At 32.4% G+C, this 17520-nt stretch overlaps 2 protein-coding genes across 2 annotated transcripts; one reads left to right on the top strand and one right to left on the bottom strand.

Annotated features, from left to right (window-relative positions):
- Positions 1 to 445: 445 nt before the first annotated feature.
- LOC125807219 (serine carboxypeptidase-like 18) lies at positions 446 to 5492 on the top strand. The gene is made up of 14 exons (XM_049486943.1): positions 446 to 679; positions 746 to 891; positions 2408 to 2484; positions 2575 to 2697; positions 3301 to 3403; positions 3479 to 3516; positions 3625 to 3726; positions 3963 to 4049; positions 4137 to 4265; positions 4381 to 4452; positions 4553 to 4698; positions 4928 to 5041; positions 5146 to 5200; positions 5278 to 5492. The coding sequence occupies exons 1-14, from the start codon at positions 561 to 563 to the stop codon at positions 5359 to 5361; spliced, it is 1395 nt and encodes a 464-aa protein (XP_049342900.1). The 5' UTR covers positions 446 to 560; the 3' UTR covers positions 5362 to 5492.
- An 8372-nt stretch (positions 5493 to 13864) lies between these two features.
- LOC125807255 (putative disease resistance protein RGA4) lies at positions 13865 to 17320 on the bottom strand. The gene has a single exon (XM_049486970.1). The coding sequence runs from the start codon at positions 17318 to 17320 to the stop codon at positions 13865 to 13867; it is 3456 nt and encodes a 1151-aa protein (XP_049342927.1).
- Positions 17321 to 17520: the final 200 nt, after the last annotated feature.

Consider the following 17520-nt stretch of genomic DNA (forward strand, 5'->3'; position numbering starts at 1 on the left):
CTTAAATTATAGGGTATTACAGTAAGAGTATCAAGATACTACTTTCCATTTTGGACTCAAACACTAGTTCTTAAATTTTTGAAATAATAATCTATGTTTAAGAAAGTACACTCTCTATGTTTCAGAAAGTATAATAATATTTGTTGTGAGTAATGGTAAAGTGGCTATATAGTAGGAGTATATTTTATGATTGTCAATTGTGAAATAAGTGTTGAAGTTGTTGGTAGCTAATATGATATTTTCAAATCATGATTTTGGAGAATATGAGATACAATTAACATGAAATTATGTGTCCAAACACAATTTTATCTCATAATTTCATATTATACTATGATATCGCATGACAAAACGTCTGTTAAGTTTCCCTCCGTTGATTTAAGTAAGAAGTTAGAAAAAATGAAAAGAAAAGACCCATCCTCAAAATATTATATTGGGTCCATGTGTCTTTATCTGGAAGATGTTTTGTATGAAGGCATATCGGACACGTAACTTTGACAGGTTAAGCCTTTAAATATTAATGCCCCTATTCGCTTTTCCTCAGTCGTCACCTCATTTTCTAAATGGTGCGGGTCACTCTGTTTCTGCTGCTGCTACTTGTATCCGATGTAGTCTCCGACCACTTCATCGTTGAAACTCTTCCTGGATTTCATGGAAAACTTCCATTTACACTCGAAACTGGGTAGGTAGATAGTACTAATTTTGTCATTCCCTATGAAAATACACACTAAATTGTTATGTTCATCAGTTACATTGGTGTTGGAGAAGAGGAAAAAGTGCAGCTATTTTATTTCTTTGTACCATCTGAGAGAGACCCACTAAATGACCCTCTCATGATTTGGCTCACTGGAGGTCCTGGTTGTTCTGGTCTGTCTTCCTTTGTATATGAGATTGGTATGTCAATCAATTTTATTCCATGTACTTGTGTTTAATTTTCAATCAATTTCGATTTTTGTAATTTTATACACGCAGCTTTTTACACTATATATGTGGCTGTTCTAAATGGAGAAAAACACGAAGATGATCTTTTATCTTCGAAATTAGATTAGAAGATTTTATTTATTTTTTTATTTATTTTGTTTTTTTACAAAAAAGAGGGTTTTGGTAGACAGTTAGAGTAATGAGTATATTGCTAGTAATGTAAGGATTAGTAATGACATAATCTAATTTTTTCGAAGGTCTAAGTTTCTAGAAAAGTCTAGTTAGTCACTTGGATAAGCATCTCGTAGAAATATCTAGATATTCTAGAGTAGAAGATAGTTACTAGAATTGTCTTGTAGATGTATCGAGAAGATATTGGATATTGACACAGTATACAGTTCATCCATGGTAAATTCCATGCCTCCACTAACAAGGGTTTATTATCGAAGTGGTAAATTCACCCCCGAATTACCTCATTCTTACCATCCTCATATTATACCATTTTTCAGCATAGCAATCTTGTGTATTACATGTTTTCCCCATAACTTTGAATGTAACCCTTGATGACCATATAAAGGGGGTGTGCCCCTAGTTAATAGCACACAACAACAGTGTTCTAATAGGCAATTTCAGAGCTTATACCTTCTATATCAATGTCTATGATGGGAGATTCGCCTTTCATAGTAGGGGAGATGTATTCTAGCTTAAACCCTGCATTCGAGATATCGAAATTATCCCAAATTGAGCTTCTCTTTTCTGGCTCTGCTTGCCCCTCTTCTACTATATCCGCCCATGATTTGTGTCCGGTATTGGATGGGGAATGATTCCCAGTACTTGCTGAAGCCTGCAATACAGCATCTCACTGTTTCTGAGCTTCCTTTTCAGCAGCTTAATTGGTTTCCTTGTATTCTGGGTAACCTTTCATGTGCTGCTCCTGATATGCTGCACATAAGATTTTCCTGGTTAATCTATCATTATTAAAAACTATTCGGAGGCTAACATGAGGAACCATCATACACATGTTCCAGGTGTGAGGTGAAGCACATTCTGTTACCATAAGTTTTGATAATCCTACTAAAACTTCTAATTTCACTTTTATAAATTGGTTTAGTGGACACTCAGTAACTGCCAAAGACATATTTCGGGATGGTATTTACTTTGAAGTTCAGTATGCAAATAAAATCATTATAGCAACGTTGTCAATAAATTGGGACAAATAAATACTGAAAACTAGTAAAGGTTCGATAAAGGGATCATAAATAATGTTCACTATGTATCAATATATGTAAACAAGGTGCAAGCACTACGGATGATGGCTAAAAGATCAATTTTGGGTCTCCCGAGTCTAAGAGTCAAAATTATGCATTCAAGTATTCATTAGGGTAACAGGAAAAATAAGATTGTTCTGAACAAGTGTATGCTTCTTGTTTGGATTATTGTGTCTCAAAAGTTAAATAAGTAGTAGAAATGACCTTGATGCTTCTTTCAGGCCCTTTAACCTTTGATTATGCAAATTCTAATGGAAATTTCCCAAAACTGGAGTTGAACTCATATTCTTGGACCAAGGTCTTGTAAGCTCACTCTTTTACAATTTGCTTATATTTTCATTGTTGCTCGTCTATATAAGCAGTAAACTAATATGGTTTTGATTACTAGGTGGCCAACATAATATTTATAGATCAACCTGCTGGCACAGGCTACTCATATGCAAACACTTCAGAAGCTTACAACTGCAATGATACCCTCTCTGTAACTCTAACTTATGACTTCCTTAGAAAGGTGAGACAATTTTGTTCTGAGCAAATTCATTCAATTTTTATGTGTAGCTCAAATTGCTTCTATAGATGTTTAAGACTAAACTTCAATTAAAGAAAGGAGTTAAAGAACGAAATATTCGCAACCTCTTGAGATTGATTCTTCCAAAGTTTCCAAATTCGCTTTAGAGATTGAGCAAGTGTGATCAGTCTAGGTCGTGGCGTTCGGGTGATGTCTACCAGAATAACAACCCGTAGCCTAGTGGAGGTCAAACCCTCTTTGACAAGATTACAGACTTGGAACATTCATGACTCGTGTCAAGCAAAATCAAGGCGAGCACTAAGTTCAATTTTTTTTTTTTGTGTTTGTAGCAAAAAGTAGTTAGTTCCATGGTCTGCTAGGTTATAAATATTGAATACAGTCCTGGAAATATATTGATTCGTTGTAGTTGAATTTGTTATCCATTGGTATTCCAAATCTTGAAAAAAGAAACTTTACAATTTGAGACCTGATAAAAAAAAGTGATGAGTCTGGCGTGTTTGAATGTTATTTTCCAACAACATGTATTTATCTAACCCATGAAACTTTCATAAGCAAATTCATGAGACTGAAATTGTTGTGCTGTAGTGGCTTATGGATCATCCCGAGTATCTCAACAATCCACTATATGTTGGTGGTGATTCCTACTCAGGCATTTTTGTTGCACCGCTTACTCGCAAAATATACGATGGTATTGTATCTTGTACCTGAGTTCAGGATCAGTCTTTTTGTTATCTCGGTTCGTGACCTTTTTCTTTCTCTCAAGGTATTGAAGTTGGTGACAAGCCTCGACTGAATATCAAAGTATGAACTCCACTGCATTCAGTTGCTCACCTCTTCTTTCTGTTTTCATTATTGATACTTCTCATTTTAAGTTCTGCTGTCAAACCTGAGGTTTTGGATTGAATGTAGGGATACATACAAGGCAATGCTCTAACAGATAGATACATCGACTCCAATGGTAGAATCAAATATGCTAATCGTATGGGACTTATTTCAGATAAGATCTATCAGGTATCTAATAGCTTATGTTCTGTACTCTACGTTGGGTAAATTAACTTCTATTTAACAACGGTCTAGAAGAAAAAATTAGCAATTGACTTCTTCAGTAGTTCAACTAGAAATTATGAAGCGAAGTCCTGCCAAAGCTATGCTAACAAAGTGAAGTCCTTGAATTAAAACAATTAACTTCTTTGGTAGTTCAACTAGAAATTAATTATGCAACTAATCTTCCTTATGTTACTGTGTAGTCCGCTAAAACAAATTGCAATGGGAGTTACTTTGACGTTGATCCACATAACATATTATGTCTAAATGATCTTCAGAAAGTAACAAAGGTAAGGGATCAAATTTTGCACTTATAAAATATTAAGATATTTTCAAAGTTCAATTATGCTTAATAGTCAATCATTGCATGTGATTAGTGTCTCAAGAACATACGACGGGCGCAAATTTTAGAGCCTTACTGTGACCTTCCATATTTAATGGGCATTCTCCAAGAAACTCCTACAAATGGCCAGTCAGTATTTCCAATTGCAGGACCATGGTGTCGAGTAAGTCTCTGTTTCTTCCACTTAACAAGGCCTTCTTAGCATCATGTATTGTGTTAATTCTAGTGGTTTATTATACAAGAATTTGATGAGTTAACTTTTTAAACCCCAAAACCAGGAAAAAAATTACATATACTCGTATGTTTGGGCAAATGATAAAGTTGTCCAGAAAGCACTAAACGTTCGTGAGGTATGCAAATACAATTTTATTCCTAGTGTCCATAACTCCATATCCAATGCTGCCCGCTTGAAGTAGGTTTTTGAATGATAAGGTCATGTAAAAATACCAGGGAACGACATTGGAGTGGGTGAGATGCAATGAAAGCATGCATTATAGAGGTAAGGAGAGAACCGAGTCATATGTGTATGATGTCCCAAGTGCCATTGATGATCATCGCCATCTCACCAGCAAATCCTGTCGAGCACTAATTTATAGGTATTACCCCAAGATAGCTTTTCTTCTTCTTTATGTTACACTGTTCTTCAAAGTGACCTTAATATATTAGTTACTAATCTTCGAAAGATCTTCCTTTGTGTTTTACTAATCACAAGATAATGGAAAAAACCAAAAGAAAAAGAAACAAGAGGTATCAACTTGAGTGTTCTGGCTTAAGAAAATAAGCAATTATTAGAAGAGACTGTTTGATAATTTTTTACTTTGACAGTGGTGACCATGACATGGTTGTTCCTCATTTGAGCACGGAAGAATGGATAGACACTTTGAAACTGCCAATTGCAGATGATTGGGAGCCTTGGTTTGTTGATGCTCAAGTTGCAGGGTTGGTTCCTTCGTCTCTAATGCATTTTTTACTCACCCGATATTTGTTGATTTTTCTAATACTTTGTATATGTACCAATATTTGTTGATACTTTGTTTATGTAGATACAAAGTGAAGTATTTGCAAAATGATTATGAGCTGACATATGCAACTGTTAAGGTAAGGATTATTCCCTATAGCAACAACTCTAAACCAAAATCATTGCATCTTAATATTCCTTGAATTAATTTATTTAGGGTGCGGGTCATACAGCTCCTGAATACAAGCCGGAACAATGCCTGCCCATGGTTGATAGGTGGTTTTCCGGTGACCCTCTTTAATTTCACCCTTGCAAGACATTAATGTACTCGTTTGTTTCTCTCGATCACATAAGTTGCTTCTTTGAGCAACATCAGACATTAAGCTTGTCTGTCATGTAATCTAGACATGGAATATCACACGTTAGAGGTTGCGGTAATTATATTTGTTTATACTTTGTAGTATGAGAAGTTCAAGAAAGGAAGTACTTGTCGAATTTATTCTGGTTTTTACGAATCAGACCCGTGGAGCTCGTATTTAACTTAGATAAAACTTCTTTCCTCCTTACTTTCCCACATTAAATTCAACTTTTTCAGATTTTTGCTCTGTTTAACCAAATCTATTACTTGAAATCATGGTACAGATGTAAACAGCAGCCCAGTGTACTAGAACTCCGGCAATGTGCGGGTCTAGGGAAGGGCCGGACTACAATGGTCCATTGTATGTAGTTTTAACCTGCATTCTTCAAGAGGCCGTTTTCATGGGTTGAACTAGTGACCTCCACTTTTCCATATTAAATTCAACTTTTCAGATTTATGTAAAGGGAAACTGGTGCCCTAAATGGTACAGGCCTATTGTACGCAGCCTTATTCTGCATTTCAGCAAGAGATTGTTTCTACAATTTGAACTCGTGACTTCTTAATCACATGTCAACAACTTTAACAGTTACGTCAAAACTCTATTCTTATGGCACGAATGTATTTGATGAAATATAAAGGATGCAAATGTTTGATGAAAGTAAGAGCCTCAGAACCTAGGATATCTTTTCATAGCAAATAGATGCGGATTTATTTGAGAATTTTGTTACTTGGGGAAATATTTAGGGATTTTTGCTAGGGATTAATCCTTGGGAATTTACCTAGAATTTTTATTACTTGGGGACATAGTGGGGATGTTTTTGGTTAATTCTAATTGCAGCGGATTTAACTAAGAATTTTTTTTTTGGAGATTTATAAATGAACCAAATTTTAAACGGATGATATAGATAAGTCTTTTTTAAAAATTCGATGACATGTTTGAGCATTTTTCCTAGATTTTTAGGCAAATAGTACAACTCCATTTACGGCGGAATCATTCATTTAACTAATAGGTCAGCTGATTTTAATCTGGTAACGTTTAGCATTCTTTTTGAATGTATGTATAAATCATTAAGGGAAAAATCACGCCCTATACACATTTAAGAGTCAATTTTACGGGTTTTAAACATACTTTTAAAAAATTCTTACTTATAACAGTTTATTTACGAGTTATGACACATCATTTAAAGTTAATTTTATTTAAAAATCAATTTTCATTTATCTAATAAATGATTAATCTATTTATGGTTTTTTATTATTAATTAATAATATGTAATTAAATTGATTTATGTTCCTTTTTTAAATTTGAAATTATCAGTTACATGTGTAAATTTCATATATGACATATTTTATAGAACTATTTTCAAGCTATAACAGTAGATTTAGACTTTTAAGTTATGGCATAAAAAATTCCAGGTCATAACAAGTTAAAAAAATGTTTTTATTAATTGGAAAAAATTTAAAAAATAAATAAAAAGATAAACGAAAATTTAAAAAAAGGGGAATTAGAAATAATAAAGTAAAAAACTGAAATTGTGGGTTGTAATTTAATTTGAATTTATTGTAGATAATTAATGATTAGCATAAAATAAGGGATCCAAACTAATTAAGAATATTCAGTTTCCTTAATTCACTCTAATTTATTAAAATTAATTCAAAAATCTGATTTTAAAAATCAATTTCCATTTATTTAATAAATGATTATTCTATTTATGGTTTTTTTATTATTAATTAATAATATGTAATTAATAAGAAAAAAATGAAAAAAAAAACGGAAATAGGGGTGTCAATTAAATTTGAATTAATTTAAGATAATTATTAATTAGCATGAATTAAGGAATCTCAAACTAATTAAGAATATTCAGTTTCCTTAATTCACTCTAATTTGTTAAAATTAATTCAAAAATCTGATTTTATCCATTTTTCTTCCACATTTCTCTCTTTTCAATTTTCTTTTCCGGCCTTTCACTTCCCGCTTGAGGAACAGTCTCTGGATTTTCTTCCAAAATTTTTGTCACTGGCGACTAATTGAAGTTTTTTTTTTGTTTGAAAAATCCTTTTTTTTTTGTGATGGACAACTACGTATCAATATTAATTAAACATGGCGGAAGATAGGATCCTTCAGGTTAGTATTTTTAATTGTTTACTATATTTGGATTTCAGTGAAATGAAAAAAAAAAAAAAAAACTTGTAAATCACATTTTGTGATTTTGTTTTTGTACATCGTCACTATATTGAATGTGATATTTTTTTTTATAAACAATACGTTTTGTTCATAATACGTATTAGTTGTTGTGAAACTGTAATATTAGTGATTTTTCTTGGTAAGTTTCTATTTTTTGGTAGGGGTTTAATGTTACTATATTTTTTATTTTTTGGTTATTTTTTATACTGACAAAACAATGATTTCGTGAGAAGTTGCTGCAATAAATGAAAGATTTGAGTATAAATGTATAACATATAATTTTTTTTATTGTTGTAGATTGGGTACGCATATCAAAATTATAATATTGATTACTGTTTTTTTCCTGAAAAATAAATTAAAATGTATAGTTTTGAATGAATTTGTTAGTATAATATGTGTAATGAATTTGGTATGAAAGTGTATTCACTAATGTGAAAAAAAGGTTATTTAGACTTTTGAAAAATTGTATGACAGTTGTTTTAAGTTGGTATGAAAGTGTGTTAACTAGTTAGTAAAAAAAGTTATTTAGAATTTTGAATAATTGTATGAAAAATGTTTTTATTAAGTGGGTATGATCTGAAATCTGTTTGTAGTTTACTGTCTGAATGATTTTTGTATGAAAAATAATGATAAGTGTGTATAATTTTATTTTATTTTGTATTATGTAAGACTAATTGTTATTTTTTAAAAATGAAATAGGGAAATATGTTGGTTTTCAGATGGAGGGGATTATATATGAGTATTCTAGTCTTTATAGTGGTCTAGTAAGTGCGATAACATCACAGCTAATGATAGATGTTAATATTCACAATATAGAGATAAAATATATAGTTAGTGATAGATGTCCCCCTGTTAGTATCCACAATGATGTTGGTGTGCGGATTTTTTAGATCAAAAGAAAGCTAATGTAGATTTCTTTACGATTTCATATACTTGGAAATAAAATTTATTCCAAATTAATATATAAGATAGTGTAAATATTTGTACAGGTTTCCGATTTCAAATTCCAGATTTCATATGTGTGATTCATTAATTATTCATACTGATTTCATATACTTGGAAATACAATTTATTTCAGATTAATATATAAGATAGTGTAAACATTTGTACAGATTTCAAATTTTAGATTCCAGATTTCATATACACGATTCATTAATTATTCATACTGATTTAATATACTCGGAAATAAAATGTATTCCAGATTAATATATAAGATAGTGTAAATATATAACAAACTTTATACCAATCTTATTCAAGTTTCATTCCAACACGAACTTCAGCTTATATCACACATATCATACCAACAATAAATCAAATTTGTATGAATAATTAATGAATCGCGTATATGAAATCTGGAATCTAAAATTTGAAATCTGTACAAATATTTACACTATCTTATATATTAATCTGGAATAAATTTTATTTCCAAGTATATGAAATCTGTATGAATAATTAATGAATCACGCATATGAAATCTGGAATTTGAAATCGGAAACCTGTACAAATATTTACACTATCTTATATATTAATTTGAAATAAATTTTATTTCCAAGTATATGAAATCGTAAAGAAATCTACATTAGCTTTCTTTTGATCTAAAAAAAATCCGTACACCAACATCATTGTGGATACTAACAGGGGGACATCTATCACTAACTATATATTTTATTTCTATATTGTGAATATTAACATCTATCATTAGCTGCGATGTTATCGCACTTACTAGACCACTATAAAGACTAGAATACTCATATATAATCCCCTCCATCTGAAAACCAACATATTTCCCTATTTCATTTTTAAAAAATAACAATTAGTCTTACATAATACAAAATAAAATAAAATTATACACACTTATCATTATTTTTTCATACAAAAATTATTCAGACAGTAAACTACAAACAGATTTCATTAAAAAATAAAATTTTAGATTTCATACCTACTTAATAAAAACATTTTCATACAATTATTCAAAATTCTAAATAACTCTTTTTACTAACTAGTTAACACACTTTCATACCAACTTAAAACAACTGTCATACAATTTTTCAAAAGTCTAAATAACCTTTTTTTCACATTAGTGAATACACTTTCATACCAAATTCATTACACTTATACTAACAAATTCATTCAAAACTATACATTTTAATTTATTTTTTCAGGAAAAAAACAGTAATCAATATTATAATTTTGATATCGTACCCAATCTACAACGATAAAAAAATTTATATGTTATACATTTATACTCAAATCTTTCATATATTGCGGCAACTTCTCACGAAATCATTGTTTTGTCAGTATAAAAAATAACCAAAAAACAAAAAATATAGTGACATTAAACCCCTACCAAAAAACAGAAACTTACCAAGAAAATCACTAATATTACAATTTCACATCAACTAATACGTATTATGAACAAAACGTATTGTTTATAAAAAAAAATATCACATTCAATATAGTGACGATGTACAAAAACAAAATCACAAAATGTGATTTACAGTTTTTTTTTTTTTCATTTCACTGAAATCCAAATACAAATAGTAAACAATTAAAAATACTAACCTGAAGGATCCCATCTTCTGCCATGTTTAATTAATATTGATACGTAGTTGTCCATCACAAAAAAAAAGGATTTTTCAAACAAAAAAAAAACTTCAATTAGTCGCCAGTGACAAAATTTCTGAAAGAAAATTGAAGAGAGAAACGTGGAAGAAAAATGGATAAAATAAGATTTTTGAATTAATTTTAACAAATTAGAGTGAATTAAGGAAACTGAATATTCTTAAGAGATTCCTTAATTCATGCTAATTAATAATTATCTTAAATTAATTCAAATTTAATTGACACCCCTATTTCTGTTTTTTTTTCATTTTTTTCTTATTAATTACATATTATTAATTAATAATAATAAAACCATAAATAGATTAATCATTTATTAAATAAATGGAAATTGATTTTTAAAATCAGATTTTTGAATTAATTTTAATAAATTAGAGTGAATTAAGGAAACTGAATATTCTTAATTAGTTTGGATCCCTTATTTCATGCTAATCATTAATTATCTACAATAAATTCAAATTAAATTACAACCCACAATTTCAGTTTTTTACTTTATTATTTCTAATTTCGTTTTTTTTTTTAAATTTTCGTTTATCTTTTTATTTATTTTTAAATTTTTTTTCCAATTAATAAAAACATTTTTTTTAACTTGTTATAACCTGAAATTTTTTATGCTATAACTTGAAAGTCTAAATCTACTGTTATAGCTTGAAAATAGTTCTATAATATATGTCATATATGAAATTTACACATCATTAAGAGCAGAAGTTTGACAATCATTTTAACTACCAACGTTTAGTCTAATTTATTAAATATTAGATAATAAATTTCTCTGATATTTTTGTTTGAAAAAGTAAAAACATTTCATAATAAATTTCATCTTTTCTACCCCACCTAACATCTCATAATAGAGAGTTTTTTTTTTCTTTACTATTCCTAACATTTTATTATAATTAAGTCTTTTTTACTATTTCTTTTAGTTAAAATATTCACAATTTTTCGAGTCTTCTTCTCCACCATCTTCAACTTCAGGTACTTATCATCTCCCCCCTCCCTCTTTCCTTTCTTTTTTAATATTAAATGTGCTCAAGTAAAAACAAGGTTCAGTGACTTTTGATAGCAGATTATGATGCGATTCAACATATGTATCAATTTAGTTATGCATAATAGTTAATTTCACAAGATAAATACTTTTATTATAACATCAAATTTGCAAGATTTTATAACTTCAGTGAATGAGTAATTACTTTTTATTTTTATTTTTTTATGTTATGATTTTTATTTTATAACACAGAGAAAGTTCAATAGTATATGTGCTATTTAAAATCTATCATCTGCAATACAAAAATTGTATCCAAAGTCACTGGCATAAGTTACTCTTTCATTCAACACTGCCAGTTATTCAGTTTAGAATTAGACCAACATCAAAGGTCAGCTAATTTCACTTTTCCCGGATCAATATCTCCAATCCAGTTTCAGCAAAATGCAAACGACTTTACGGAATGCAATTTCCCTTGCCAATTATGACAGTGAAACACATCTAATACAAGTAGTATTTCGACGAGATCCATGCTGGTGTTTTAAACATGAATCTGAAACACAGGAAATTGTAAAAACCTCCTTGGAGAATGGAGAAGTAACTACTTAAATAAGAAAAAGCAAAACCTCTTAAGATGAACAGATACTGCTTAGGACATTTTAAGAGCCAATGGGGAACTCTTTGCTATGACAACTATCTTTGTTGAAGTCCTTCATTCGCGGAAGATAATGAACAAAGAAATTATCCTGTGAAATGAAAGTAATGAGAAGTGTGTCATATATTCATAAAAAGTTCTACTGTCTAAAACATGAAAATAAAACCAGCATTGCATAACATAAACATTATTCTTTTATGAAACCATTAAGAAACTTATATAGAGATTGATCAAAAGAGCCACCATTTGCTTACTTACCTTGAACTTCCAAACTTCGTGCAGCCACGTCACCACTAAAGCAAAATGTGCCAATCTGAATACCTTATAAATAGATTTCAATGGCACCTGACATCCATTCCATTCAGTATCTTCATCATAGCACATGAATAGATATGACAAATACTTCTTATTTCATACGTGTTGGGAGAGGGGAGGGGTCAGACTTTCATAGAAAGTTAAATACCAAGTCCTGATGAGAGTAGTTATCAGATTTTATTCGTCAAATAAAAAAATTGCAAAACATGTCCATGAAAAGACAGGCTCATTGAACACCCTACACACTTTGAATATTTTGATGTTTCATATTATATTATAGAGTTCAGTTCCCGGAAAAGGTTGTTCAGTACCATAACAAGACCTGAAAGGAGGTAATCTCATTTTGCACTTCCAGTAAATTTTAATCTGTAAAAGGAAATAAACTTTAGAGCAACCTGTGCAATGCATTTGAGTCATTGTTGTGAGCACCGGTTGAGTTACTTGTTCCTATCTGGTCAGTCTGTGCATAAAAATAACTTCAAAAACAAGAAATTTTTTCCTTTTCAGGGATGATATAAAAGAAGTTACCTATAGAAGATCGAGTTGGAAAAAAAAGGTTCAAGTAAAAATGGTGGTTCCTCTATGGAACATAACAAACCCCGTTGTATCATGAGATAAAAGGAATGTAAAAAAGAACTTTATAAACTTGTTATAGCATTCCTCTAACAACTAAATTAAAATACCTAACGTGATTGCTGCCCATGGATTTTGACTTGATATATCACAACGACGTTCTACCATGACCTAGTATCTAGTAACCTATGAGCAGAAACACAAATTTACATGATTAAGGCATGCTGGGACCTCCAAAAATTGGTTCCCAACAGAAAGAAAGACAAAAAAACTGGTAGATTACTAAAGAAACAAGATAAGCTGAAGAAGAAATTCATTATTCTTATTGCTGGAATAGAAATAAATTTACACGATGGTCTAACAATTTCCTAAACTAACTCCAAAACATGGGGAGATAATGCTAAGCCTAAAAACACTGCTAGAGAACTAGTCAAATAGTAAAAGAGCAGCAGTAAACTGATGGTGAAAATCAACAGTAACTAATGACTAATAAAACAGTAATTAACTAATTTTATCTAACAGCTGTACAAAGTGACTTATGCACTGATAATTACAAAGTTTCTACAAATTCTAAAATGAAAATTTACCTAACGTAATTACCTGTAGTTCATGTGATTTGTCTTGATTTACCACAACAGCGTTCTAGCATGACCTTGAAAGTACTAACCTATAAGGAAAAAACACATAAATGTTCATGATTGAATCATTATCAAGATATACCACACTTGAAGAATTAGAAGAACAACAAATTGAAGAAAGCATAGCACATATGCAATTGATTGATACTTTGCATTTATAATGTCAAAATAATTGCAGGAAAAAGTAGGAATATTAAATTGCATACATAAGTTCTTTTCTGGAACTCGTGGAAAATAATATTTAAAAAATCGACTCGGAAAGTGAAAGAGAAACAGAGACTTACGTCTGTCCTGAATTATGCTTCCATCTACTTCAATTTTTGGAATATGGGAAATGTTGGACCACTGGGAGTTTGCTCTACTCTGATTGGTGCAACTTTCTTCTAACTGTGGGCAGCCATAAATTCGCAGGTTCCATAATTTAGTGAGGCGTCGCATGGCATCTCTGGATGGCAGATGATCTAGTTTTTCACAGTTCCAAAAACTTAACTGTTCCAAAGAAAAAAGGTGCCGAGCCCATCCGACATGCCTTCTAACAATGGACAATCATACATCCACAGATACCGTAATTTGGGTATGGCATCTGAGAAGTCCAGATGTTGTAGCCGTTTGCACCTCATTAGTTGTAATGTTTCAAGAGAAGTGAGGTTGTCAAGACTATGAGGAAGAGCCTCAATTCCGAAATCATATATATAGATATGTGTTAGGTGAGAGAGTTGCATAAGCTGACTGGGCAGAGAATCCCACTGCAAACGTCCGTACACACACAACCTACGAAGGGACAACAGCTGCTGAATGCCATTAAAAATCAATTGGAATGCCTCAAAATTCACCATCTCTGAGAAAGGACCAATTCGCAATATCCCTAGGCGGTGAAGGTCCCCTGAGGGTAAAGGGAAGGGAACTAAGTTGTTACAATGGAAGACATTCAAAGATACCAAAGACAGACAATGATCTAGCATTCCACTTGGTAAACTGGTCAATATATCACAATAACATAACTCAAGACTTTGGAGGGAAGTCAAATAATTCTCTCCACTGGGAACAGGAAAACAACTGAAATTGGTGCAGCTGGTAATCTCTAACCTCTTAAGAGAATGGAGATTGTACAAGCTTTGTGGCAATTCACGAAACTCTCCACATTCTGAGACCGATAGGTGTTGAAGAGAAACGTTGTTGCGTAGCATCTCATCGGGAAGACACGTGAGCTCTTTCACGTTACTGAAAACAAGATCCACAAGAGATGTTAAGTTGCTGCACAAGTTCAACAATGGCATTTCACTGTCAACTCTTTCAATTCTTAATTCACGCAGGATTTCAAATTGAGTTGGAGTACTTTTTAACAGTGGACACTCTGTAATCCTCAACTTCTCAAGCCCAGGAAACATTCTTACTCTAACTTCATCTCCCTTCCACTCAATAAGGCTATGCATATCCTCCAATACTAGTTCTTTCAATGACGGGAACACTTGGATATTGTCATTATTGCTGTGTGATCCATTATCATTAATCTCAACACCATAAAATTTAGGTCCGATGCATTCCAATTCAAGGAATCCTATCAACTCAAGATGCCGAAGGAACTTCAGTTGGCCAAGCAATGGAATTTCTTTGCACCTTTTGCAACAACTTAATTTCAACTCGACCAAATTTGGTAGCAATTCTTCACTGAACCATGAAGGAAAACTAGTCCCCAAATAGTTCTCCATTTCTAAGTTTTTCAAGTTAGGATGCGGTTGAAGACCATCCAACACACACTCATCATTGATCTCACAGCTTTCTGATTCATCGTGGGACCATAAATACACTAGCTGGTAGATATTTGGTTTCTCATGTAAATATGTTGTTCGAGCCTCATCTGTATTTCTGACTAATTGGAGACCTTTGATAGTCAATTCACCTCTAAGGTTTTTCAAATGACCTAATTCTTCTATTCGACGACCTTTCTCCAAACCTACATAGAAAAATGGTAGCGTCTGAAGACTAGTCAATTGCCCCATATTAATTGGCATCTGAATATCTAATTGGTAATGATAGTTGCAATATATGTGTCTCAAACTTATCATATTTTCCATTTCTTCTGGAAGCTTCCTGAGTGAAAAGCAGTTATTGACTCTAAAAGTTTGCAAATTGTAGAGCTTGCAAATGGAGTTGGGTAAGTCTTCGATCTCAATGTTGGAGAGATCAAGATATCTCAAGTATATTAGCTTGCTGATTTTGGTTGACAACCCCTCGATGCCTGATCCGGACAAATTTAAAACTCTCAAAAACTGAACGCTCAATAGCATATCATCAGATATGTTGCTTTTCCAGAACAATGTGCACAAACGTCCTGGCTCATTTATCTTATCTATTTGATCACTTGGTGAGTCCCATCCAAAGTATCGAACTTGAGAAAGATTTTCTGCTCCAACACTCTTTTGATCAAATAACTTAGACTTTAAAATATCTCCAGCCAAATCATGCACAAGATCATGCATCTTACATATTGTATTGTTGTGCACATCTAGCTCAACATTTAGCAGCAAGGAATATTGCAATAAGAGTTGGAAAAACTTGTTCCCGACGTCTTCCATCACAGGGGTCTCTTGACAAGGACGAAGAAACCCTTCTGCCATCCAGAGTTGGATTAGTTGGTCCTTCTCAAACTCAAAATCTTTTGGAAACATCGCAAAGTAAGCAAAACATTTCTTCAGATGTGGAGATGGTAGATAATCATAGCTGAGTTTTAGGATTTTCTTTATGCTATTTTCCCCGTTATCATCTTCACCTGCAACAAGGGGGTTGCCATCAAGAATTGCATGCCATTCATGTTTATCCTTGTTGCATATGAGGCCTCCCAACACACTTGCAGCCAATGGTAGACCTTGACACATTTCAACAATCTTGTTCTCCACAATCAGTATTTCTTCTGGAACTTCCCCATCAACAAACGCTCTTTGTTTGAAAATGGACCAACAATGATCTCTAGCTAATCTTCTCAACATATGAAGATCTACTGCTATTGTGGATGCCACTTGTTTAATACGAGTAGTCACGAGAATGCAGTTTCCTTTGGACGTATTGATTCCTCTCAACGTGTCCATGAACTCATACCATGATGTAGAGTTAACACGCCACTTATCATCCAGGACAAGCAAATACTTTTTTTCTCCCAATTCATCTTGTAGCGTCTGGACTATTATATCTCTGCTTTGGACCTCAACTTTCTTCTTTGTCAGTGATTCGAGGATCAGTTCAAGAAAGCTTTTAGTTTCTGACATTTCAGGTAGGCACAACCAAACTCTCTTTTCAAACTGCTGCTTGATGTGTTCGTCATTGAAAATTCTTTTAGCCAGAGTAGTTTTCCCTAAATCCCCCATACCCACTATGGGAATGGTGCACAGAACAACATCCTCTCTCATGTTCAAAATCTTCTCCTTTATTGCAGCAACATCTTTGTCTCTACCAACAACATCAGAAGCAACTACTATGGAATCTGTTTCTCGAATTGGTAGTATTTTCCGAGAAGGAACCATCAGTGATTGGAGACCGAGGTATGTGGCTGACTGATTGATAGCCTTCAATTCTTCATTGATGTTGTTGATTTTTCGAGACATTTCGCTCTTAAAAGCAGCATGAGAAAAGAAACCATTAACCTTTTTCATTGGTTTGTTTCTGATCTTCACTTGTCTTTTGATAAATTCATATCTGAATTCGTCAAACACATTTTCAGCATTTTCAGCAGCTCTCTCAAGCCTCTTGAGCCATAGTTCCACAGCCTGATCCTCAACTTGTCGTCTTTCGGCATCATGAGTGAAAGCTTGGATTAAGGATATATTTTTTGTCAGCATTTCGAGATCTTTCTTCCAGTCCCTTGAGCTACTGAGTTCCTTAATAGTGAGAGAAAGCAGCTTTCCAAGCACAACTTGTATGGTAGCACCAATTACAGGGTCGGCCATTGTTGCGTTTGCTCCTTCACAAAGTCCACTTCTTCCTCTGCACCAAAGTCTTCCTAATGTTTTTTCCAAGTCCTCTTTTGCTAGTTGTTTATGGGCCCACTAAAATTCATATACAATAGTGAAAAAAAAAGAGTACTAGTCATGAATCCAATGACACAAAGCAATTACGTGTATGATTAGAAGTCCTAAAACAGACAATA

The sequence above is a fragment of the Solanum verrucosum genome, unplaced genomic scaffold (genome assembly GCF_900185275.1).
Source record: "Solanum verrucosum unplaced genomic scaffold, falcon-dt-bn FXZP01000153.1, whole genome shotgun sequence".
NCBI lineage: Eukaryota > Viridiplantae > Streptophyta > Magnoliopsida > Solanales > Solanaceae > Solanum > Solanum verrucosum.

What these genes read in the sequence shown, in the direction of transcription:
- LOC125807219 (XM_049486943.1), top strand. Translation starts at nt 561, where the DNA reads ATGGTGCGGGTCACTCTGTTTCTGCTGCTGCTACTTGTATCCGATGTA. An exon ending in CCATTTACACTCGAAACTGG is followed by an intron (nt 680 to 745) that starts GTAGGTAGATAG and finishes TATGTTCATCAG; the next exon opens with TTACATTGGTGTTGGAGAAG. An exon ending in TGACATATGCAACTGTTAAG is followed by an intron (nt 5,201 to 5,277) that starts GTAAGGATTATT and finishes TAATTTATTTAG; the next exon opens with GGTGCGGGTCATACAGCTCC.
- LOC125807255 (XM_049486970.1), bottom strand. Translation starts at nt 17,320, where the DNA reads ATGGCCGACCCTGTAATTGGTGCTACCATACAAGTTGTGCTTGGAAAG.